Source organism: Lacerta agilis, chromosome 4 (genome assembly GCF_009819535.1).
Source record: "Lacerta agilis isolate rLacAgi1 chromosome 4, rLacAgi1.pri, whole genome shotgun sequence".
Classification (NCBI taxonomy): domain Eukaryota; kingdom Metazoa; phylum Chordata; class Lepidosauria; order Squamata; family Lacertidae; genus Lacerta; species Lacerta agilis.
In genome coordinates this window covers 5846798-5872713 of record NC_046315.1, presented here as the reverse complement: position 1 = coordinate 5872713, position 25916 = coordinate 5846798, and the positions used below count along the sequence as shown (strand labels likewise).

Here is a 25916-nt window from a genome sequence, read left to right as displayed (position 1 = left end):
TAATTAACCCCTTCAGGAGAAGTTTTACTTTTTGTAATAAAAGCAGCATTCTGCAAAGGGCTCTTTTTCAAGGACTCTTTGTGCTGACTATGGTCTGAGGACCAGGCAAAGGAGGCAAAGGAAGTCAAGACCTTTATCTTTTCAAAACACTGACACTACTGGGGACCAAAGTTTGGGAAACACTGCTTTAAAGAAACTTTTGCATTTGGCCTGCAAAGATGGGACCTGTCCATGTTTGTATTTTCTTGTACAGTGGTACCTCTGGTTACATACTTAATTCGTTCCAGAGGTCTATTCTTAACCTGAAACTGTTCTTAACCTGAAGCACCAATTTAGCTAATGGGACCTCCCGCTGCCGCTGCGCGATTTCTGTTCTCATCCTGAAGCAAAGATCTTAACCTGAAGCGTTATTTCTGGGTTAGCAGAGTCTATGTAACCTGAAGCGTATGTAACCCAAAGTACCACTGTATTTTGTTTTCCTCATGACCTTTGTGTTTATTTTTTTATTTTTTAAGAGGGCAAATTGAAAGAGAAATTGTATGGCAGATTACGGAATAAAAGGTTGCGTTTGAAAAAAACACAGGAAAAAAATTGGGGCGTGGTCTCCTCAAATATTTTATTGGGGGGCAAAGACACCTAGGCCTTTAAGAGTTGGCGCATATTCCCTACACCCACAGGTCTCAGGATGGTTACAACATAAAAACACAAAACACCACATTTTAAAAGGGCATTAGATGTCAATCAGACAAAGGTCTGGTTAAAAAGGTACGGTTTGGCTGGCTCCTAAAGATGTACAATGGCTTTTCCTACCTTCGTATGAATTATCTGTCCTACAACTGAAGCTCTTTCCACATTCAAAGCACTGATGTGGTTTCTCCCTTGTATAATGGGTTTTCCGACCTTCATATGGATTCTTTGATGGGAAGTGAGGTTGGAGCTCTTCCTGAAGCTCATTCCACATTCAAAGTATTTATATGGTTTCTCCCCTGTATAGCTTCTTTTATGGGAAATGAGGTTGGAGCCCTTCCTGAAGCTCTTTCCACATTCCACACACTGATAGTGTTTCTCCCCTGTATGAATTCTTTGATGGAAAGTGAGATGAGCACTCTGACTGAAGCGCTTTCCATATTCAAAGCACCGATAGGGTTTGTCCCATGTATGAATTCTTTGGTGAGAAGTGAGACTGTGGCTGTGACTAAAGCTCTTTCCACATTCTACACACTGATAAGGTTTCTCCCCTGTATGAATTTTCTGATGGGAATTGAGAGTGGAGCTATCAGTGAAGCTCTTTCCACATTCCACGCACTGGTAGGGTTTCTCCCCTGTATGAATTCTTTGATGGAAAGTGAGAGAGGAGCTCTGAATGAAGCTCTTTCCACATTCAAAGCACTGTTATGGTTTCTCCCCTGTATGAATTCTCCGATGGGAAGTGAGAGAGGAGCTATCAGTGAAGCTCTTTCCACATTCAAAGCACTGATAGGGTTTCTCTCCTGTATGAATTCTTTGATGGGATGTGAGACTGTCCTTCCTACTGAAGCTCTTTCCACATTGCACACACTGATAGGGTTTCTCCCCTGTATGAATTCTTTGGTGAGAAGTGAGACTGTGGCTGCGACTGAAGCTCCTTCCACATTCCACACACTGATAGGGTTTCTCCCCTGTATGAATTCTTTGATGGGAAGTGAGAGAGGAGCTATCAGTGAAGCTCTTTCCACATGCAAAGCACTGATATGGTTTCTCCCCTGTATGAATTCTCCGATGGGAAGTGAGAGAGGAGGTATCAGTGAAGCTCTTTCCACATTCAAAGCACTGATGGGGTTTCTCCCCTGTATGAATTCTCTGATGGGAAGTGAGATGAGTCCTCAAAATGAAGCTCTTTCCACATTCAAAGCACTTATATGGTTTCTCCCCTGTATGAATTCTTTGATGGGAAGCGAGGGAGGAGCTATGACTGAAGCTCTTTCCACATTCAAAGCACTGATAGGGTTTCTCCCCTGTATGAATTCTCCGATGGGAAGTGAGAGAGGAGCTATCAGTGAAGCTCTTTCCACATTCAAAGCACTGATAGGGTTTCTCCCCTGTATGAATTCTCTGATGGGAAGTGAGATGAGTGCTCCAAATGAAGCTCTTTCCACATTCAAAGCACTGATATGGTTTCTCCCCTGTATGAATTCTTTGATGGCAAGCGAGAGAGGAGCTATGACTGAAGCTCTTTCCACATTCAAAGCACTGATAGGGTTTCTCCCCTGTATGAATTCTCTGATGGGAAGTGAGATCAGTGCTCCAAACGAAGCTCTTTCCACATTCAAAGCACTGATATGGTTTCTCCCCTGTATGAATTCTTTGATGGGAAGTGAGAGTGGAGCTATCAGTGAAGCTCTTTCCACATTCCACGCAGTGATATGGTTTCTCCCCTGTATGAATTCTTTGATGGGAAGTGAGGTTGGAGCTCTGACTGAAGCTCTTTCCACATTCAAAGCACTGATAGGGTTTCTCCCCTGTATGAATTCTCCGATGGGAAGTGAGAGAGGAGCTATCAGTGAAGCTCTTTCCACATTCAAAGCACTGATAGGGTTTCTCCCCCGTATGAATTTTCTGATGCTTAGTGAGAGTGGAGCTCTGACTGAAGCTCTTTCCACATTCAAAGCACTGATAGGGTTTCTCCCCTGTATGAATTCTTTGATGGGTAGTGAGATGGGTGCTCTGACTGAAGCTCTTTCCACATTCCATGCACTGATAGAGTTTCTTTCCAATGAGATTTTGTTGTTGGGAAGTGGAATGGGAGCTCTGACTGTAGCTTTCTCCACACTTCGAATTTTTACATGCTTTCTCCTCTCTGGGAATTTTATCATGGTCATCCTTGTTCTCGATTTCTGATTCATCACAATCTGCAATGGAAACAAAAAGGGATTGGAGCCTCAGTAACAAATGGAGAAGAACTGAAGGGAGTTGAGGGTGTGTTTATTACCTACGTTGTTTGTAATTAACAAACATATTTATTATTGGATTTTGATGAGTTGTTGAATGTTGCTTTTTCTGATATACAGTAGTGGCCAAAATTGTGGACACCTTTTGGAAAACAGTGTATTTCAGAGGTTTAATGGCTCATAACACCACTTCTTTTGGGGTAATATAATAATAATAATTTATTATTTGTACCCCGCCCATCTGGCTGGGTTCCCCCAGCCACTCTGGGCGGCCTCCAACAAATATTAAAATACATTAAAATATCACAGGTATAACCCAGATGCCAACTTTGCTGCCACATAAACCCGAACAACACCATTAATCGTCCCAACAACATCAAACATACCATCTCAGGACTATTTAATTGCTCATCTTCCAACATTGTGTATGCAATCAAATGCCAACACTGCCCTTCAGCTCTCTATATTGGACAAACAGGCCAAACCCTACGCCAAAGGATAAATGGACATAAATCTGATATCAGGAATCACAAGACAGAGAAACCAGTAGGAGAACACTTCAATCTCCCAGGACATTCTATACAAGATCTCAAAGTAGCTGTCTTAATACAAAGAAATTTCAGAAATAGACTGGAAAGAGAAGTGGCGGAATTGCAACTAATCACCAAACTTAAAACCTTGGAGAAACCTGGTTTGAACAAAGACATTGGATTCTTATCTCATTATACATAACAAAGCTATCTTTAGCCATCTCACCCCTTGCCTTTCCCTGCAAGACTAATTGCAGCCGTTAAGAGTTGTCAACAGGTTTTCCACACCCATCAGCTGATCACCCATTCCCACCACCCTTCTGAGTAATACCCCTCCCCACTCCCTCACTATATTTAAGGGTCTGGTGACTTCTGTTTCAGTGTATCTGAAGAAGTGTGCATGCACACGAAAGCTCATACCAAGAACAAACTCAGTTGATCTCTAAGGTGCTACTGGAAAGAATTTTCTATTTTGTTTCGACTATGGCAGACCAACACGGCTACCTACCTGTAATTAGTTACACATTATTACGACTGCAGAACGTAAAACTTGGTTCACTTCATGGGAAGGCCTTTTAAGGCCATAATTAAAACTAAAAGTTGCCAATGGTTACCAAAGGTTTCATGTTTTTTTCTTTATGACTGCTGTTCGAATAAATACTCCTTCATAAAAGCCCATTGCCCAGCCATTCCCGGCTCGCTTTTATTAGCCAGGATGGACAAGGATCAAGGAGACAGGTGGTCGGTTTCGCTTGTCCAAGCAGCCTGTCCACATCCTGGGAGGTAACAGATTGAAATTGATCCCATGAAACATGACTAGACAGGGCTCTAGCACTCTCCCACCCCAGCCCTGCTCCCACAGTGGGGTCCACCTCCTTCTGAATCTGAGCGACTTTATCTGCAAAAAAACTTTGCAAAAGTAGTGCACAAAGGAAAGTGATGATCGAAGAATGAAGAGACTGTCCCTACATGACAGAAGAAAATCATTTGGGTGTATAGAAGATGACATGGCAAATGTAATGTGAAGTTGAGTGCAAGGACTGGTCTTAAGGCTAAAATTCTAAGGAAAAAGCCATTGTTATCTCTCAAGCAAACCTTGAAAATATTAACTGGACAGTGGAACAATGGGAAAGTGTTACGTGGAGCAATGATACCCAAATCTCCTTACTTGGTAGTGATGGCATGAAATACACGAGGAGAAGAATCGGAGAAGATTTACATCCTATCTGCATTACACAGACTGTGAAACACCCAGATAGTGAGATGATCTGGGGTTATGTGGTAGCAAAAGGAGTGGGCAGAATTTGCGTCATTCATGGGAATGTAAATACCCCAAAATGAATGAATGAAGTACTTGAGCTGAAACTGAAGTGTTCCGCAGGTGATCTTTTCCCAGATACTGAACCATTTATATAAATATTTGTTTATTTTCAATTTCAACAGGATTTAGTTCCATGTCATGTTGCTGCTGTGTGCAAAAGGTGCTTTCAAGACAATCCTATTCCACTGCTGGAATGGCCTAGGAGTAGCCCAAGCTTTAACCCAATCGGAAATCTATGGAGCCGACTAAAGAAACTTGTTAGTCAGAAGCAACCCAGCAATAAAGCCCAATTAACAGAGGCAATAATTCAGTCTTGGTTTCACAATATAACAACTGCAGAACGTAAAACTTGGTTCAGTTCACAGGAAGGCCTTTTAAGGCCATAATTAAAACTAAAAGTTGCCAATGGTTACCAAAGGTTTCATGTTTTTTTCTTTATGACTGCTGTTCGAATAAATACTCCTTCATAAAAGTTCTTGCATTACATTATTCATTATATTATATTTCCATTGATATATAATTTTATGGTATTACTCCACACAAAAGTAGTGTTATAAAACCTCAGAAATACACTTTTCACAAAAGGTTTCCGCAATTTTGGCCACTAGTATAAGTTGTTCATTTTAAAGTTAATATTCTTTTTTATATGGGATCAGAATATTACTATTTATGTTTCATGTTTATATATGTGTTGGAAGCCTCCCAGAGCAGCTGGGGTAACCCAGCCAGATGGGCAGGATATAAATAAAAATGGTTATTATTACTACAGTGGTACCTCGATTTAAGAACACTCCTGTTCCGGAAAAGATTAAGTCTGTAAACCGAGGTACCACTGTATTACTATCATCATCATCCTCGCTTCAACAACTACCTGTGATTCAATAAGCCTGGCTCTTCTCTGGGATGGATTTTGTTTGGCCCAGTCATGGCATCCCCTCCATCTCCAATGTCAGTCGTCTCTTTGGTCAACCCAAGAATGACAGGAGCAAAAACAAAAACAGAAAACCTGAAGCTACTTACCTTTCCTAACAATTCTGAAGCTGACATTTAATATGGCCTGGGCAGTTCAGACCAGCCCAATCGTGGTAGAAAAAGGAATAATTTGAGGAAGATTGTTCAAAGAAAAAACTGTAATTTACTGTTTATTGTGGGGGTGTTAGGTTCCCAGGTGTTATAGGGGCCACTGTTGAGCCCTGTGAAAATATATGTTGGTCACATAGAGGTATTTTTTGAATTTCCAGGCAGATATGTCAATCCCACAGAGAGCCTTACCAAGAGAGGCCACGATCCCACAATTCTCCTCCATGACGTCCTTATGCAGAGCTCTCTGGTCAGGATCCAGCAACGCCCACTCCTCGTCCATGAAACGAACAGCGAGATCTTCAAAGGACCCTAAAAGAAAAAGGGAAATGTCCTCCTCTGAGACAGCATCAATATGATCTGCTACACAATGTTCTCGTTTCCTTCCTGTAAATAGGATTTCTTTGCTGCACATTTTAATTCTGGGTGCTTGTTTTATTCTGTGCTTTAATTATTGGTGTACTTCTTAGTGCAAAAGCTGTACTTCACCTTGTGTTTTCCAAGTCATTCTGCCTACGCTAGCATTCCACTTTCCCTGATGTAAGGATCCACTTTCTCCTCTCCTCGTGATCTGTTCTGGGGAGTCACTCCCAATGCCCTAAATTCAAGGGGTTCATGGGGGCATGGAGAGGGGGAGGAATGGGGGGCAGGCCCAGTTTTGCAGTGGATGGGGCTGGTTAGGTGAGTCCAGGCCACTATTTGTTCTCATTTGTCCACTGCTTAGAAACCAATATTAGCATTGAGTGATCCATCTAGAAATAAAATAAGCCGATTTTGGATGACCATCTGTCTTGGATGATCTAGCAGATTCCTGCAATGCAGGGGGTGTCCTGGATTCTGGAAAAAGGAGAGGGAGACACCGATGTCTCCTCCTTCTCCTGACTCACCTCTGCCTCTCGACTTCCCTCCTCCCACTCACCTCCTTCCTCTTCTGCCTCTGATTCTGCACTGCATTCTGCCACAGAATCTCGCAGCTCACTAAACCCTGTTAGCCCTTCAGCTTCTGACACCTCCTCTTCCCAGGCTTCTCCCTCTTTTCCCTCTCACCGCTCATCCTTCTTCTACCTCAAGGTAGAAGGGCATCTCTAACTACAGATGGGCCTTTGAGAAAGCCTTACCTGCTGAGAGAAAAAACACCTTCCTCCTTACCCAGTGGCCTCTCTCTGGTGTCCAACGGAGGCCTCTCTGCCTCACAGGAATCCAGGTCCACTTCTGCAAAATGATCCTTTCCCTGAAAAAGAAACAAGGATTCAAAACAGAGAATGGGGAGAAATATTAGAAAGAGATTGACAAAGACTTGAAGGGTGTGAAATCTCATTGCATGGATGCTTTCCCAGAAAACAGATGGGCCATCAGCAGACCATTATGGGATGTTCTCTGTCCTGTTTGGAGCCCCGTCTAGCAATGCAAAATGTGGAGGCAACTGAAGGGATTTCTGTGATATTAATCAACCAGGTTTCTACTGCCTTCCAGTCAATGCATGAAGTCAGAACCAACTAACAAAGGAATTGATTGTATCTTGTGAAAAATGGATGCTTGGCTCTAGTGGGGGTCCTCACCCGGGGGTCCTCAGGAGTGGCTCCTCACCCCCACCCCCACTCCCCTGCTTCTGTCTCCTTTTCTTGCACTTGGACTCTCTGCCGCTCTCAAGACAGACTCCTGGGATGGGGTCCCTTTTACTTTACTCTGAGGGCAAGGTATGTATCTGGCCAACCCCCTGAGGGCCAAGTGGGCGGGGCCAAAGACATCTCCCTTGAAATATAGGCGGAAAAATTATTGTTGTTGTTGTTGTTGTTGTTGTTGTTGTTATTCAATAGCTTAACACACACACAGCTATTGATGCCAAGTTCCCTAGAGGCTCAGAGTAGCAGTGCCCAGAGTAGCAACAATCCCGTTGGGACAGAGATTGCTGCAGTGGCCTCCGTGTTGAGCTGCCCTTGGAGACGACTGGGAAACTGGTCTGCAATGCAGCAGCCTGACTATGGGCTGGGATCCCTCTCTTTAGTCCTGGCCTTTCTCTCCCACCGTAACTTCCTTCCTCCACGTGGGTTTTTTAGGGGGGGGGGAGGGGAGCTCGTCCAGCTTTGGAAAACCATTTGCACATGTTTCCTCTGTTGTGCAATGATGAAACAAAATACGGAAGCTCATACCAAGAACAAACACAGTTGGTCTCTAAGGTGCTACTGAAAAGAATTTCCTATTTTGTTTCGACTATGGCAGACCAACACGGCTACCCACCTGTAACTGTGCAATGACGCTGAGCGATGTCACACAGAGTTAAAAGTCCTAGGGACTCCTTTGTTTAAAGAAGGGAGATTTCGTGGGAGTCATTTTTTTCTGAAAGGCCGAATGAGTTTGGGATCCTGTGATCTCCAGGAAGGAGAGCGTTGCAGACCTCGCCCCTCCCTGGCAGGACCCTCTCCTCCCCCTGCATGAGCAGATCAGGCCCCCCAGGCTGGCACCCTCCCCTGCTGCAGCCGTGGGACCCCCACCGCCTCCCCACTGCACCCTCTGGGGGGAAGAGAGAGAGAGGAGACTCACCAGATCCCAGGAGGGGACAGCCATGCAGCCCTTGCAGGAAAGGACTGGGGAGGGAGGGGCCTTGGCTCTGGAGGACCTGGCCCCCTCTTGCTTCCTGTCCTCTCTAGGAAGGCAGCTCAGTTCACTTTAACCCTTGCAAAGCCGAGTCCCAGCTCAGCCCTCTCTTGTTTGGTAGAATCTCAGATTTTTATTATTTTTTATGGATTTAGGGGGGCTACGCCAATACCCAGATATCCTTTTGGGGGTGAGGCTCTTGGTTGGACTTGGAGCATCTTCCTCTGTCGGCCGGAAAGCAGAGAAACAGCTTGCAGGGAAAAGGGCTTTGCAGGAGGCAAGGAACCTCCTCCTCGAATTCAGGAGTGGAGAGATAGGAGGGGATCCGAGGGTCATCTAGTCCAACCCCCAGCAAGGCAGGAATCTCAGCTGAAGCATCCCTGGCAGATGGCCGTCCGATCTCTGCATAGAAACCTCAAAGGAAGGAGAGTGTTGTGTATTGATTCAAAGGTTATTATATTTGTACTAGTTGCAGGTAGGTAGCCGTGTTGGTCTGCCATAGTCAAAACAAAATAAAAAATAAGAAATTCCTTCAAGTAGCACTGATATCAGGAATCATAAGACAGAGAAACCAGTAGGAGAACACTTCCATCTCCCAGGACATTCTATACAAGATCTCAAAATAGCTGGAAATAGACTGGAAAGAGTAGTTGCTGAAATGCAATTAATTACTAAACTTAAAACCCCGGAGAGACAGGGTCTGAACAAAGACATTGGATTCTTATCTCATTATACATGACCAAGCTATCTTTAGCCATCTCAGCCCTTGCCTTTTCCTGCAGGACCTATTGCAGTCGTTAACAGCCAAGAGATTACGGAGCTAGGTGGATAAGGCAGCCTGGTCCATGTGTCTGGAAGTCCTGGGCTGCCCAGACGACAAGACCCCCCTCTCGGCCTCAATGATGTGGTCCAAGGGAAAGCAGAGCAAGACGTTTGGCACCAGCTTGGCTGCAGGAGTTGCCGGAAGGAGGCGTACAAGGTGCGTGCTTCTGAATCGCAATTGCTGGAAACCACAGGCAGTGACGGATTTACGGATAAGCTAAACAAGCTATAGCTTAGGGCCCCACTCTCTTGCCCCCCCAAAAAAACATACGTCTTAATTATATTTCAGTTCAACAATTACTTTGATAAAATACATATTTTGTTACGTGCAAATGGCTTTAGATACCTATTAGGTCCATAAATTACCATATAGCATATATTCAACACGATAAACAATTTGTTGTTGGCAAAGGACAGCAGGACATGTCATCTGACCCAGGTTTTTCTGTCCTCTGCAGAATGTCATAGCTCGGCGGGAGTTGGCCTACCTGTGGCCCGATCGAAGAGAAGGAAAGCCCCACACCTTGGAGACAGGGAACTCCCTTGTCCCTTCTTTGCCTAAGACTAAGGTTATCCTGCTGGGGGTTTTGCAGGATCTGCTCCCTGCCTGGCAGGCCTTTCCACCTGTCCTTGGAGGGCAGCGCCCAGACTGACTCCAGCCAAAGGAAGAGGAGGGGGCTGAAGAGACTCTGGGGTTGGGGTTTTGGTGAGGGGGGTCTCCTAGGAGGGATGCTTCCTGTTTCCTTTGCCCTCCATGGTCTCCCTGCCTGAGCTGACAGAGCCGGTCTCGCAGGTGGAGTTGAGGACTCCCCGACTGCGGGTACTGGCCGACTTCGAAATCCGTGCTGAGGCAGCTGGCTCTGGGTTAATGGGATCTGTAGTCCGGGAGCTGCCTGTCATGGGTTAAAAATTAGCCACTGTTTCTTTAATACAAAAGGAACAGAATCAGCATGAGTCAGCGGCCTACAACCAATTGGCAAAGCCTGCATGACTCCGTGCAATGTTTCACCAAAATATGCTTGTGTATATGTATGTGTGTGTGTGTGTGTGTGTGTGTGTGTGTAGTGATCTGTTTGGGTTGGATGGTAGAAAGCTGGTTGCGTTTGAGGTGTAAAGCTGTTGGTGGTGGTTGGAGTGCAGCCTTCTTGCAGACCTTTTCGTTAACCTTGGGTTCGCGTTACGCCAAAGGGAGGGATCACAGGAGTCAAAAAGACACTTCGAGGGGATTGCTTCAGAGAAAAAGTTGTTTATTCTGCATGCAGAAGGTAAATGCACACAAGCAAGTACAAAAGCTAGTCAATTTTCAGACAGTTCTTATAGACAGTTCTCTGGCTCATCTTCCCACCCCAGGAATCTTGTCCATGTCCATATAAGGAACATTTCCTGTTCTTGCAATACATAACATCCTTGTCCATATAAGGAATATTTCCGGTTGTACATTTCCTTGTACATATAAGGCAAAAGGACATTTAGCCCTGAGTTGGTTCCTGTGCTAGCATGCGCACTTCAGCAAGGCCATCCTATCTGTCTCTGACCTAGACAGTTCCTACTTCCATGTGCAAGGTTGACCTTGTACTGTTATCTCCAGACTCTTAGTCATAGCTTACACAGTAATATGCCAGTCAGGAGTGCAATCCACTCAAAAGAGTCTCCATAGGAAAGAGTTTTTTCCTCTTAAAAGAGTCTCTAACAGTACATTCGGATAAATATATCCAGGTTAGCTAATTAACCCCTTCAGGAGAAGTTTTAGTTTTAGTAATAAAAGCAGCATTCTGCAAAGGGCTCTTTTTCAAGGACTCTTTGTGCTGACTATGGTCTGAGGACCAGGCAAAGGAGGCAAAGGAGGTCAGGACCTTTATTTTTTCAAAACACTGACACTGCGGGGGACCAAAGTTTGGGAAACCCTGCTTAAAGAAACTTTTGCATTTGGCCTGCAAAGATGGGACCTGTCCACGTTTGTATTTCCTTGTTCAGTGGTACCTCTGGTTACGTACTTAATTCATTCCAGAGGTCTGTTCTTAACCTGAAACTGTTCTTAACCTGAAGCACCAATTTAGCTAATGGGACCTCCCGCTTCCGCTGCGCGATTTCTGTTCTCATCCTGAAGCAAAGTTCTTAACCTGAAGCGTTATTTCTGGGTAAGCGGAGTCTATGTAACCTGAAGCGTATGTAACCGGAAGTACCACTGTATTTTGTTTTCCTCATGACCTTTGTGTGTTTATTTTTTGTTTTATAAGAGGGCAAATTGAAAGAGAAATTGTATGGCAGATTACGGAATAAAAGGTTGCGTTTGAAAAAAACACAGAAAAACAAAACTGGGGCGTAGTCTCCTCAAATATTTTATTGGGGGGTAAAGAGTTTAAGAGTTGGCACCTATTCCGTACACCCACAGGTATCAGGATGGTTACAGCATAAAAACACAAAACACCACATTTTAAAAGGGCATTAGATGTCAATCAGACAAAGGTCTGGTTAAAAAGGTGCGGATTTGCCTGGCTCCTAAAGCTGTATTATGGTTTTTCCTACCTTCATATGGATTCTTTGATGGGAAGTGAGGTTGGAGCGCTGACTGAACCTCTTTCCACATTCCACACACTGATAGGGTTTCTCCCCTGTATGAATTCTTTGATGGGAAGTGAGGTCAGTGCTATAACTGAAGCTCTTTCCACATTCAAAGCACCGATAGGGTTTCTCCCCTCTATGAATTCTTTGATGGGAAGTGAGACTGTGGCTGTGACTAAAGCTCTTTCCACATTCAAAGCACTGATAGGGTTTCTCCCCTGTATGAATTCTTTGATGGGAAGTGAGATGAGCACTCTGACTGAAGCGCTTTCCACATTCAAAGCACTGATAGGGTTTCTCCCCTGTATGAATTCTTTGATGGGAAGTGAGACTGCGGCTGTGACTAAAGCTCTTTCCACATTCAAAGCACTGATAGGGTTTCTCCCCTGTATGAATTCTTTGATGGGAAGTGAGACTGTTCTTACGACTGAAGCTCTTTCCACACTCAAAGCACTGATAGGGTTTCCCCCCGCTATGAATTCTTTGATGGGAAGTGAGAGAGCAGCTATCAGTGAAGCTCTTTCCACATTCCACGCACTGGTAGGCTTTCTCCTCTGTATGAATTCTTTGATGGAAAGTGAGAGAGGAGCTCTGAATGAAGCTCTCTCCACATTCAAAGCACTGATATGGTTTCTCCCCTGTATGAATTCTCCGATGGGAAGTGAGAGAGGAGCTATCAGTGAAGCTCTTCCCACATTCAAAGCACTGATAGGGTTTCTCTCCTGTATGAATTCTTTGATGGGATGTGAGACTGTCCTTCCTACTGAAGCTCTTTCCACATTGCACACACTGATAGGGTTTCTCCCCTGTATGAATTCTTTGATGGAAAGTGAGCTCAGTGCTCTTACTGAAGCTCTTTCCACATGCAAAGCACTGATATGGCTTCTCCCCTGTATGAATTCTTTGATGGGAAGTGAGACTGTAGCTGCGACTGAAGCTCCTTCCACATTCCACACACTGATAGGGTTTCTCCCCTGTATGAATTCTTTGATGGGAAGTGAGATCGGTGCTCTTAGTGAAACTCTTTCCACATTCAAAGCACTGATATGGTTTCTCCCCTGCATGAATTCGTTGATGGGAATTGAGACTGTGGCTATGACTGAAGCTCTTTCCACATTCCACACACTGATAGGGTTTCTCCCCTTTATGAATTCTTTGATGGGAAGTGAGCTCCGTGCTACAACTGAAACTCTTTCCACATTCAAAGCACTGATATGGTTTCTCCCCCGTATGAATTTTCTGATGCTTAGTGAGAGAGGAGCTCGTCCTGAAGCTTTTTCCACATTCAAAGCACTGATAGGGTTTCTCCCCTGTATGAATTCTTTGATGGGAAGTGAGAGAGGAGCTCTGACTGAAGCTCTTTCCACATTCAAAGCAGTGATAAGGTTTCTCCCCCGTATGAATTTTCTGATGCTTAGTGAGAGAGGAGCTCTGACTGAAGCTCTTTCCACATTCAAAGCACTGATAGGGTTTCTCCCCTGTATGAATTCTTTGATGGGAAGTGAGAGAGGAGCTATCAGTGAAGCTCTTTCCACATTCAAAGCACTGATAGGGTTTCTCTCCTGTATGAATTCTTTGATGGGATGTGAGATTGTCCTTCCTACTGAAGCTCTTTCCACATTGAACACACTGATAGGGCTTCTTTCCAATGAAATTTTGTTGATGGGAAGTGGAATGGGAGCTCTGACTGTAGCTTTCTCCACACTTCGAATTTTTACATGGTTTCTCCTCTCTGGGAATTTTATCATGGTCATCCTTGTTCTCGATTACTGATTCATCACAATCTGCAATGGAAACAGAAAGGGATTGGAGCCTCAGAAACGAATGGAGAAGAACTGAAGGGAGTTGGGTGTGTGTTTATTACCTACGTTGTTTGTAATTAACAAACATATTCATTATTGGATTCTGATGAGTTGTTGAATGTTGCTTTTTTTGATATACAGTAGTGGCCAAAATTGTGGAAACCTTTTGGAAAAAAGGTGTATTTCAGAGGTTTAATGGCTCATAACACCACTTCTTTTGGAGTAATATAATAATAATAATTTATTATTTGTACCCCACCCATCTGGCTGGGTTCCCCCAGCCACTCTGGGCGGCCTCCAACAAATATTAAAATACATTAAAATATCACAGGTTAAAAACTTCCCTAAACAGGGCTGCCCTCAGGTATTTTCTGAATTTCAGATAGTTATCTTTGATCTCTGCTGGGAGGGCGTTCCACAGGGCAGGTGCCACTACTGAGAAGGCCCTCTGCCTGGTTGCTTGTAGCTTTGCTTCTTGCAGTGAGGGAACCACTAGAAGGCCCTTGCCGCTGGATCTGTGTCTGGGCTGAACGATGGGGGTGGAGATGCTCCTTCACGTATATAGGACCAAGGCCGTTTAGGGCTTTAAAGGTCAGCACCAACACTTTGAATTGTGCTCGGAAACGTACTGGGAACCAATGTAGCTCTCTCAGGACTGGTGTTATGTGGTCCCAGCGGCCACTCCCAGTCACCAGTCTAGCTGCCGCATTCTGGATCAATTGCAGTTTCTGGGTCAACTTCAAAGGTAGCCCCAAGTAGAGCGCATTGCAGTAGTCCAAGCGGGAGATAACCAGAGCATTCACCACTCTGACGAGACAGTCCATGGGCAGGTAGGGTCTCAGCCTGCATACCAGATGGAGCTGGTAGACAGCCGCCCAGGACACAGAATTAACCTGCGGCTCCATGGACAGCTGTGAGTCCAAAATGACTCCCAGGCTGCGCACCTGGTCCTTCAGGGGTACAGTTACCCCATTCAGGACCAGGGAATCCCCATACCCGCTCGCACCCTGTCCCCCAGGAACAGTACTTCTGTCTTGTCAGGATTCAACCTCAATCTGTTAGCTGCCATCCATCCTCCAACTGCCTCCAGGCACTCACACAGGACCTTCACGGCCTTCACTGGTTCTGATTTCAAAGAGAGGTAGAGCTGGGTATCATCCGCATACTGATGGACACCCAGCCCAAACCCCCTGATGATCTCTCCCAGTGGCTTCATATAGATATTAAAAAGCATGGGGGAGAGGACAGAGCCCTGAGGTACCCCACAAGTGAGAGCCCAGGGGTCTGAACACAAATCCCCACCACCACTTTATGTACACGGCCCAGTAGGAAGGAGCGGAACCACTGTATAACAGTGCCCCCAGCTCCCAACCCCTCTAGACGGTCCAGAAGGATGTTATGGTCAATGGTGTCAAAGGCCGCTGAGAGATCCAGCAGAACTTTGAAACAGCTCTCACCTTTGTCCTTAGCCCACCGGAGATCATCGACCAGTGCGACCAAGGCAGTTTCAGTCCCATTATGAGGCCTGAATCCCTATTGGAAGGGATCCAAATGGTCCGCATCCTCCAGGCGTGCTTGGAGTTGTTCAGCGACCACCTGCTCAATCACCTTGCCCAGGAATGGTAGAATAGAGACTGGGCGATAGTTGGCCATATTGGCCGGGTCTAAAGTTGTTTATTTAAGAAGCAGTTTAATGATCGCCTCTTTCAGCAGGTCTGGGAAGACTCCCTCACAGAGGGAAGCATTCACCACCCCGCGAAGCCCATCGCCCAGCTGTTCCTGGCTCGCTTTTATTAGCCAGGATGGACAAGGATGAAGGAGACAGGTGGTCGGTTTCGCTTGTCCAAGCAGCCTGTCCACATCCTCGGAGGTAACAGATTGAAATTGATCCCATGAAACATGACTAGACAGGGCTCTAGCACTCTCCCACCCCAGCCCTGCTCCCACAGTGGAGTCTACCTCCTTCTGAATTTGAGCAACTTTATCTGCAAAAAAACTTTGCAAAAGTAGTGCACAAAGGAAAGTGATGATCGAAGAATGAAGAGACTGTGTCCCTACATGACAGAAGAAAATCATCTGGGTGTCTAGAAGATGACATGGCAAATGTAATGTGAAGTTGAGTGCAAGGACTGGTCTAAAGGCTAGAATTCTAAGGAAAAAGGCATTGTTATCTCTCAAGCAAACCTTGAAAGTATTAACTGGACAGTGGAACAATGGGAAAGTGTTACGTGGAGCAATGATACCCAAATCTCCTTACTTGGTAGTGATGGCATGAAATACACGAGGAGAAGAATCGGAGAAGATTTACATCCTACTTGCACTACACCGACCGTGAAACACCCAGATAGTGTGATGACCTGGGGTTGTATGGCAGCAAAAGGTGTGGGCAGAATTTGCATCATTAATGGGAATGTAAATGCCCCAAAATGAATGAATGAAGTACTTGAGCTGAAACTGAAGTGTTCCGCAGGTGATCTTTTCCCAGATACTGAACCATTTATATAAATATTTGTTTATTTTCAATTTCAACAGGATTCAGTTCCATGTCATGTTGCTGCTGTTTGCAAAAGGTGCTTTCAATATAATCCTATTCCACTGCTGGAATGGCCTGGGAATTGCCCAAACTTTAACCCAATCGGAAATCTATGGAGCCGACTAAAGAAACTTGTTAGTCAGAAGCAACCCAGCAATAAAGCCCAATTAACAGAGGCAATAATTCAGTCTTGGTTTCACATTATTACAACTGCAGAACGTAAAACTTGGTTCACTTCACGGGAAGGCCTTTTAAGGCCATAATTTAAACTAAAAGTTGCCAATGGTTACCAAAGGTTTCATGTTTTTTCTTTATGACTGCTGTTCTAATAAATACTCCTTCATAAAAGTTATTGCATTACATTCTTCATTAAATTAAATTTCCATTGATATATAATTTTATGGTATTACTCCCAACAAAAGTGGTGTTATGAGCCATCAAACCTCAGAAATACACTTTTCACAAAAGGTTTCCACAATTCTGGCCACTAGTATAAGTTGTTCATTTTAAAGTTAACGTTCTTTTTTATATGGGATCCGAATATTACCATTTATGTTTCATGTTTATATATGTGTTGGAAGCCACCCAGAGTGGCTGGGGTAACCCAGCCAGATGGGCAGGGTATAAATTAAAATGATTATTATTACTACATTGGTACTTCGATTTAAGAACACCCCTGTTTTGGAAATATTAAGTTGGTAAACCAAGGCACCGTATTTTTCGCTCCATAGGACGCTCCGGACCACAAGACGCACTTTGTTTTTAGAGGAGGAAAACAAGAAGAAGAAAAATATTCGGAATAAAATGTTGTACTAAATGACCATATTTAATGATGGGGATGTGAGTTGGGGCTTACCTGCCCGCCCCCCAATATTTTATTAAAGTTGGAAGAGGGAGGGAGGGAGGGAGGGAGGGAAGGAAGGAAGGAAGAACTAACATTTGTGGGTGCCTGTTGGTGACGCTGTGATGCTGGAACTCCGGAACAAGATGTACTGGTACAGGAGCACAGAAACTCTCTCTGCTTGCTTTACAGAGAGGCAGTAGGAGGGGAGAAAAATCACTGTGCCTATTAAAGCTGCAGCCCCCACTTTTTTCCTTATTCTCTTCCTTTTAGCCTTGCAGAGCCACTTCAGACAAATGGAACCCTCCGCAAGGCTCATCATACCACCAATAAAACACCTCATTAAGAACTGTTAACACTGGTAACACTCCCAGGTATCTGAAGAAGTGTGCATGCACACGAAAGCTCATACCAAGAACAAACACAGTTGGTCTCTAAGGTGCTACTTAAAAGAATTTTCTATTTTGTTTCGACTATGGCAGACCAACACGGCTACCCACCTGTAACTGGAACTATGGAAGGCACCACATTGAGCCGCATGAAATGGAAGTCCATGGTATCTGAAGAAGTGTGCATGCACACGAAAGCTCATACCAAGAACAAACACAGTTGGTCTCTAAGGTGCTACTGGAAAGAATTTTCTATTTTGTTTCGACTCCCGCGTAAGAATAGGGTAAAGCTGTTTAGCTTTCAAATCTTCACTGAAAGGGGATACAAATGTATCAATCTGAAAACAAAACTTTGAACCTTAAGGAAAACTTGTTACGCTTGGGTATGCATTTTTGTCTTTATTCTTGTACACTGTATCTCTGAAATGTATCCCCTCATTCCACTTTTTAAACTTCTGTATCCCAGAGTAGGTAAAAACACACAGATCCATCTGATACAGGAAAAGGGATTTCATTAGTGAACAAATAAAACTAGAGTAGCCAAGAGAATGGCAGAAGTCAAGAAATGCAAATGGTCAGTTCCCCCACCCACACAAAATCCTGTCAGGTGACAACCACATCTTTTGTTTGTAAACAGGACAATCAGGAATATCTCTCCCTTCCGACACCCTATTCATCCTCTTTATTCCCTTCACCTCACCCGGATAACGATATCTGCTCCATTGTCCTTTTGCCGGGGTAATTTTTTTAAAGCGAGATTTCCTCAGCTTTGTTTTGCCCCCAGGGTCCCAGCCTTTTCTCTCATTGCGACGATCAGGAAACTTTGAAGTTTAAAAGGAGTTTAGGCAAAGTGGTGGAAAGCCAGATTGATGCTGCGTCAAACCGGCTCCCCGTCCCCTTGCGTTACAGCGAGCAGGGATGGCACTGGCTAGCTGAACGCAAGGGGGGGGGGAGCCGGTTTGCTGCCTCTGAACACAAGGTTTTCAAGCCTGTTTTTGTGAACGGAGGTGGTGGGGAGGATCCAGCAGCTTCTCCGCTGCCACCCCCCACCGAATGCAGTGGAGGGGAGGCAGCAGCGGGGAGAGCAGCAGCTGCTGCTGGATCCACCCCGCAACCTCCGTTCCCAAAAAGAAGCCTGTTTCTGTGAATGGAGGTGGTGGCGAGGATACAGCAGCATCTCCTCCGCTGCCCACCGCCGCCCGCTGCCTCTCGCAGCTTGCTCGACAGGGAGCCCTCGTCCATAAGACGCTTTTAACCTTACTTTTTAGGAGAGAAAAAGTGCGTCTTATGGAGCGAAAAATACGGTACCACTGTATTACTGTCATCATCATCTTCAGTGCTACTACTACCTGAGATTCAATAAGCCTGGCTCTTCTCTGGGATGGATTTTGTTTGGCCCAGTCATGGCATCCCCTCCATCGCCAATGTCAGCCGTCTCTTTGGTCAACCCAAGACTGACAGGAGCAAAAACAAAAACAGAAAACCTGAAGCTACTTATATTTCCTAACAATTCTGAAGCTGACATTTAAGATGGCCTGGGCAGTTCAGAGCAGCCCAGTTGTGGTAGAAAAAGGAATACTTTGAGGAAGAATGTTCAAAGAAAAAACTGTAATTTACTGTTTATTGTGGGGGTGTTTGGTTCCCAGGTGTTATAGGGGGCGCTGTTGAGCTCTGTGAAAATATATGAGGTTGGTCACATAGAGGTATTTTTTGAATTTCCAGGCAGATATGATGATCCCACAGGGAGCCTTACCAAGAGAGGCCACAATCCCACAATTCTCCTCCATGACGTCCTTATGCAGAGCTCTCTGGTCAGGATCCAGCACCGCCCACTCCTCGTCCATGAAACGAACAGCGAGATCTTCAAAGGACCCTAAAAGAAAAAGGGAAATGTCCTCCTCTGAGACAGCATCAATATGATCTGCTAAACAATGCTCTCGTTTCCTTCCTGTAAATAGGATTTCTTTGCTGCACATTTTAATTCTGGGTGCTTATTTTATTCTGTGTTTTAATTATTGGTGTTCTTCTTTGTGCAAAAGTTGTACTTCACCTTGTGTTTTCCAAGTCATTCTGCCTACGCAAGCATTCCACTTTCCCTGATGTAAGGATCCACTTTCTCCTCTCCTCGTGATCTGTTCTGGGGAGTCACTCCCAATGCCCTAAATTCAAGGGGTTCATGGGGGCATGGAGAGGGGGAGGAATGGGGGGCAGGCCCCGTTTTGCAGCGGATGGGGCTGGTTAGGTGAATCCAGGCCACTATTTGTTCTCCTTTGTCCACTGCTTAGAAACCAATTTTAGCATTCAGTGATCCATCTAGAAATAAAATAAGCCTATTTTGGATGGCCATCTGTCTTGGATGATCCAGCAGAGATTCCCGCAATGCAGGGGGGTGTCCTGGCTTCTGGCAAAAGGAGAGGGAGACACCGGTGTCTCCTCCTTCTCCTGACTCACCTCAGCCTCTCAACCTCCCTCCCTCCTTCCACCCACTCACCTCCTTCCTCTTCTGCCTCTGATTCTGCACTGCATTCTGCCACAGAGTCTCCCAGCTCACAAAGCCCTGTTAGCACTTCAGCTTCTGGCACCTCCTCTTCCCAGGCTTCTCCCTCTTCCCCCTCTGACCGCCCATCCTTCTTCTACCTCCAGGTGGAAGGGCATCTCTAACTACAGATGGGCCTTTGAGAAGCATTTGGACGTTTGTGCCCATTTCATATGCTTGTTGTGCAGAAATATATCTCCCTTACTCCGGACCCTTGTTCCCAACTGTCTTCCCCTCAAAACAAGATGAAAAAACCCCTCTGATGAGTTGGAAAACCAACAGGGATGAGACCAAACGGGAAAAACCCACCTTCCTCCTTACCCAGTGGCCTCTCTCTGGTGTCCAACGGAGGCCTCTCTGCCTCACAGGAATCCAGGTCCACTTCTGCAAAATGATCCTTTCCCTGAAAAAGAAACAAGGATTCAAAACAGAGAATGGGGAGAAATATTAGAAAGAGATTGACAAAGACTTGAAGGGTGTGAAGTCTCATTGCATGGATGCTTTCCCAGAAAACAGATGGGCCATCAGCAGACCATTATGGGATGTTCTCTGTCCTGTTTGGAGCCCCGTCTAGCAATGCAAAATGTGGAGGCAGCTGAAGGGATTTCTGTGATATTAATCAACCAGGTTTCTACTGCCTTCCAGTCAAGGCATGAAGTCAGAACCGACTAACAAAGGAATCGTTTGTATCTTGTGAAAAATGGATGCTTGGCTCTAGTGGGGGTCCTCACCCAGGGGTCCTCAGGAGTGGCTCCCCACACCCACCCCCACTCCCCTGCTTCTGTCTCCTTTTCTTGCACTTGGACTCTCTGCCGCTCTCAAGACAGACTCCTGGGATGGGGTCCCTTTTTCTTTACTCTGAGGGCAAGGTATGTATCTGGCCAACCCCCTGAGGGCCAAGTGGGCGGGGCCAAAGACATCTCCCTTGAAATATAGGCTGGAAAATTATGATGATGATGATGATGATGATTCTATTAAATAGCTTAACACACACACACAGCCTTTGATGCCAAGCTCCCTGGGGCCAGGTGAGTAGCATCACCCATTTCCGGCTGCTTTGCCAGCAACAATCCTCTTTGGGACAGAGAGGATGTGGTCCTGGAATGCCCTGTTCTGGGTGCGAGGGGATTGCTGCAGTGGCCTCCGTGTGGAGCTGCCCTTGAAGACACTGGGAAACTGGTTTGCAATGCAGCAGCCAGACTATGGGCTGGGATCCCTCTCTTTATTCCTGGCCTCTCTCTCTCTCTCTCTCTCTCTCTCTCTCTTTATTTCCTTCCTTCCTTCCCGATGATTTTTTTTGGGGGGGCGTGGCTAGTCCACCTCCTCGTCCAGCTTTGGAAAACCATTTGCACATGTTTCCTCTGTTTTGCAATGACGCTGAGCGATGCCACACAGAGTTAAAGTCCTAGGGACTCCTTTGTTTGAAGAAGGGAGATTTCGTGGGAGTCATTTTATTGGGAAAGGGGGGCCAAATGAGTTTGGAATCCTCTGATCTCCAGGAAGGAGAGCGTTGCAGACCTCGCCCCTCCCTGGCAGGACCCTCTCCTCCCCCTGCATGAGCAGATCAGGCCCCCCAGGCTGGCATCCTCCCCTGCTGCAGCCCTGGGACCCCCACCGCCTCCCCACTGCACCCTCTGGGGGGAGAGAGAGAGAGGAGACTCACCAGATCCCAGGAGGGGAAAGCGATGCAGCCCTTGCAGGAGAGGACTGTGGAGGGAGGGGCCTTGGCTCTGGAGGACCTGGCCCCCTCTTACTTCCTGTCCTCTCTAGGAAGGCAGCTCGGTTCCCTTTAACCCTTGCAGAGCCGAGTCCACCCAGCTCTTCCCTCTCTCGCTTGGGAGAATCTCAGATTTTTATTATTTTTTATGGATTTAGGGGGGCACCTGCCCCCCTGGCTACGCCAATGCCCAGATATCCTTTTGGGGGGGAGGCACCTGGTTGGACTCTGAGCCTCTCCCTCTGTTGGCCGGAAACCAGAGGAACAGCTTGCAGGGAAAAGGGCATTTCAGGAGTCAAGGAACCTCCTCCGCGAATTCAGGAGTGGATAGATAGGAGGGGACCCGAGGGTCACCTAGTCCAACCCCCAGCAATGCAGGAATCTCACCTGAAGCATCCATGGCATATGGCCATCCGATCTCTGCATAGAAACCTCCAAGGAAGGAGTGTGTTGTGTATTGATTCAAAGGTTATTATATTTGTACTAGTTGCAGGTAGGTAGCCGTGTTGGTCTGCCATGGTCAAAACAAAATAAAAAATAAGAAATTCCTTCAAGTAGCACTGATATCAGGAATCACAACACAGAGAAACCAGTAGGAGAACACTTCCATCTCCCAGGACATTCTATACAAGATCTCAAAGCAGCTGTCTTAATACAAAGGGATTTCAGAAATAGACTGGAAAGAGTAGGCCTAGTTGCTGAAATGCAATTAATTACTAAACTTAAAACCATGGGGAGACCTGGTCTGAACAAAGACATTGGATTCTTATCTCATTATACATGACAAAGCTCAACCCTTGCCTTTTCCTGCAAGACCAATTGCAGTCGTTAACAGTCATCAACAGGTTTTCCACACCTATCTGCCAATCCCCCATTCCCACCACCCTTCTGAGTAATACCCTCCCCACCCTCTCACTATATATAAGGGTCTGGGGACTTCTGCTTCAGTGTATCTGAAGAAGTGTGCATGCACACGAAAGCTCATACCAAGAACAAACTTAGTTGGTCTCTAGGTGCTACTGGAAGGAATTTCTTATTTTGTTATATCTGTACTACTATTGTTTGTATTCTCATTAGGGTAAAGTAACCGCCTTTCTGTTCCAGAAGGAACAGCTACTATTGGTTCATTGAAGCTGCTGTATTTGGATCCTCAGTCTTATTGGTTTCCACCTAAAGGCACCGTTGTGGTTGCTTGAGATTGCTCCCTCCAAAATGTATCACTTCCGAGCCAGTTCCTGTCCCTATAAATGTAGCTTCCCTCTCCTCAGTTCGCCCAGTCTTGTTTGCCTGAAGAAAGAATTGTTACATGAAGAAACTGTCTCCTGCCTACTATGTCAGAGTGCTGAAATCACTTGGGCCTACTGAAATCATTAACCCCACACTAAAACAGAGAGAGCGCATCCCCACCCCCAAGGGAGACCATTCCACTGTCAAATAGCTCTTGCCATCAGAAAGTTCTTCCTAACTTTTAATTGGAATCTCCTTTCTTATAACTTGAAGCCATGGGTTCGAGTTCTACCCTCCGGAGCAGCAGGACGAGTAGAACTTGATAGGTCATTGGTTTGACCCAGTAATTTCTTCTTATGCTCTTTTACGTTCCACTGTGCTGGAGATTCTACCCTCCCAGCTGCTTTCATTTGCTGTACGTTTCTGAGAGGTAAACACAGGCAGAATCCTGTGTGCCCACGATGGAGGCTTGGATAGCATGCCGATGCCCTGAATTTCTCAGCAAAAAAACCCCTGAGCTTTGCAGGCAGTTATCCTTGGGATCCGAACATGGATGCCTATTGTGCCTCCTTGTGGGGAGCTCTTACATAACAAACAGAGCATATTTGGTAGGCCTGGGGTGAATGTAGGTACTGTACTTGTATGTTCCTTGAGGGGGGGCATTAGAGTATGGTTTTCAAAGGTGTGAAAGATTCCACTAAATCTCTGCTCATCATCAGAATTACTATGCTGCCTTTTAGAGTATAAACAAATATTTCCTAAAATGTTGGACTGCTTCTGACAATAATAATATTTTTTTTCAGATTCAGTGGACCCTCTGGATATGGATGCAATTTGTTCCGGGAGTTCATACGGACCCTGAAAATTCCATAAGCAGAGGCGACTCTTCTGCGCATGCACACGCGGCAAAACCCAAAGGAATACTCTTCCGGGTTTGCCACATTCTTTACACGAAGGTAACATAACCCGGAAGTCTACTGTTCAGCCCAAACACTGAGGTCCAGCTCCGAGGACCTTCTGGCAGTACCCTCACTGCTAGAAGTGAGGTTACAGGGAACCAGGCAGAGGGTCTTCTTTGTCCTGGCACCTTTCATATGCCACCCGTCCAAGGAGCTCAAGGTGTCCTGGGCCTCCCTCTCTCCGTATCCTCACAACAACCCTGCGAGGTAGGTGACACTGAGCGGCAGTCACTGGCCCCGGGGTCCTCTGGTAAGTTTCATGGCTGACCTCTGCTTGCCCGCTTGGACGTGCGCACCAATGAATTCAGCAGAATTGAGTTTGGAGTAAACATGCATGCGGTCAGGCTGTATACAATGCCAAAGCTAATTCCTAAATCCAGGCCTGAGTCACGATGCAGCACGAGTGTGCCAGAGTCCACCTTTTTGCAGTCGGGCCCCCAAAGGATAAATGTCCAGGCAGCCGGGATGGGTGGACGGGAGCCGGCAGAAATATTAGCACCCGATCGATGAAGTATCATGAAAGCGTTCGGACCACAGCTGCTTCTCCTCCAGCACCATAATTCAAAAGCATCAATTCTTGGGCGATCAGCCTTCTTTATGGTCCAGCTCTTGCTTCCATACATCACTACTGGGAAAACCAGAGCTTTAACTATACGGACCTTTGTCAACAAGGTGATGTCTCTGCTCTTTAAAATGCAAAATATTAAAATACAATAATTCATCAAATATTAAAAGCTTCCTTAAACAAGGCTTGGCATGCAGAATGTCCCGAGTTCGATCCTTGACAACTTCAAGGCTCCCACCTGGAATCATGAAGGAGAGGGTTATGGGTGGCTCCTAGCCATGATGCCTATATGCTCTGCCTGCACAGCTGGAGGCAGCAGCAGTGCTTCAGAATCCCAATTCAGAGAATCACAGAACTGCAGTGTTAGAAGGGGGACCCCGAGGATCATATTTCGTCCAACGTGGGGCTCGAACCCGCAACCCTGGAGTTTCATGCTCTTCAGAGAACAAGAAGCCATCCTTGAAGAGGATTGGAAACTATTTGTACATTATTATTTTTTAAAAAAAAATTACTGCAAACATGTTAAAACACGAGTCGGTTTGGAGTAAGCTGAGCAGTAAAAAATTGTTAAGAGAATAAAATGATTGGAAGAACGGTTGCAATTATTATAATATGCAGCAGTAAGAGATAATTTAAGGAAACCATGGAAGGGTGGAAGGGAAGTCGAGTAACAAGAAATAATTTGCTGTGCTGGTTAATTAACTGTATTGTATTTCTCCTGTTATTGTAGATTTGAAAACTTATACTTTATTATTGTTGTTGTTGTTGTTGTTGTTGTTGTTGTTGTTATTTTAAAGCTGTTATTGGTTTTGGCACAATAAACAACAAATACACAAAAACATACAATTAAAAAGAAACAACACCCACCTCAAAGGAATACACACTAATAAATAAACAAGGAATAAACATTAAAAAAGAAAGAAAACTTATACATACCTAACATAAAAACACCGGAACACAAAATGCTTATTGATTCTATCTTATTCCAAATCTTAAATAGGGACTTCCCCCGTTCTCTCGACTGCGTTCAGTACTAATTTACTTTAGTAACTTTGTAACTATTTTCTTATCATTCATCACTATTCTTAATATAATTTCCATTAACTAACTTATCTTATATATCTTGCTACATTACAAGCATAAACATAAACATAAACATTCCATAAACATTACTTCTAGTTTACTGTTTTTACCTAACATCAAATAGCTCAAGCCACTTATAATCACTGATTCTGCTTCAAATATCTAATTTTTCACGATTTTTTAAATAGTCTTTGAATTTCTTCCAGTCTTCTTGCACCTTCTCCTCCCTCTGGTCACGGAGTCTCGCGGTCAGTTCAGCGAGTTCCATAAAGTCCATTAACTTCATCTGCCATTCTTCTACTGTCGGGAGCTCTTCACCTTTCCAGTTTTTTGCAAGTAAAATTCTAGCAGCTGTTGTGGCATACATAAAAAACACTATATCTTGCCTGGGTATCTCATGATTGGTCATGCCCCAAAGGAAGGCCTC

General features: G+C 45.2%; 1 protein-coding gene across 1 annotated transcript in view; it reads right to left on the bottom strand.

The window, feature by feature from the left end:
- Nucleotides 1–512: 512 nt before the first annotated feature.
- Nucleotides 513–25916, bottom strand: part of LOC117045137 — a 73624-nt gene continuing 48220 nt past the window's right edge. Inside the window, 2 exon segments of the mRNA XM_033145928.1 lie at nt 513–2713; nt 11851–13478. Of these exon segments, the coding sequence (XP_033001819.1) occupies nt 784–2713; nt 11851–13478 (3558 nt within the window). The 3' untranslated portion in view covers nt 513–783.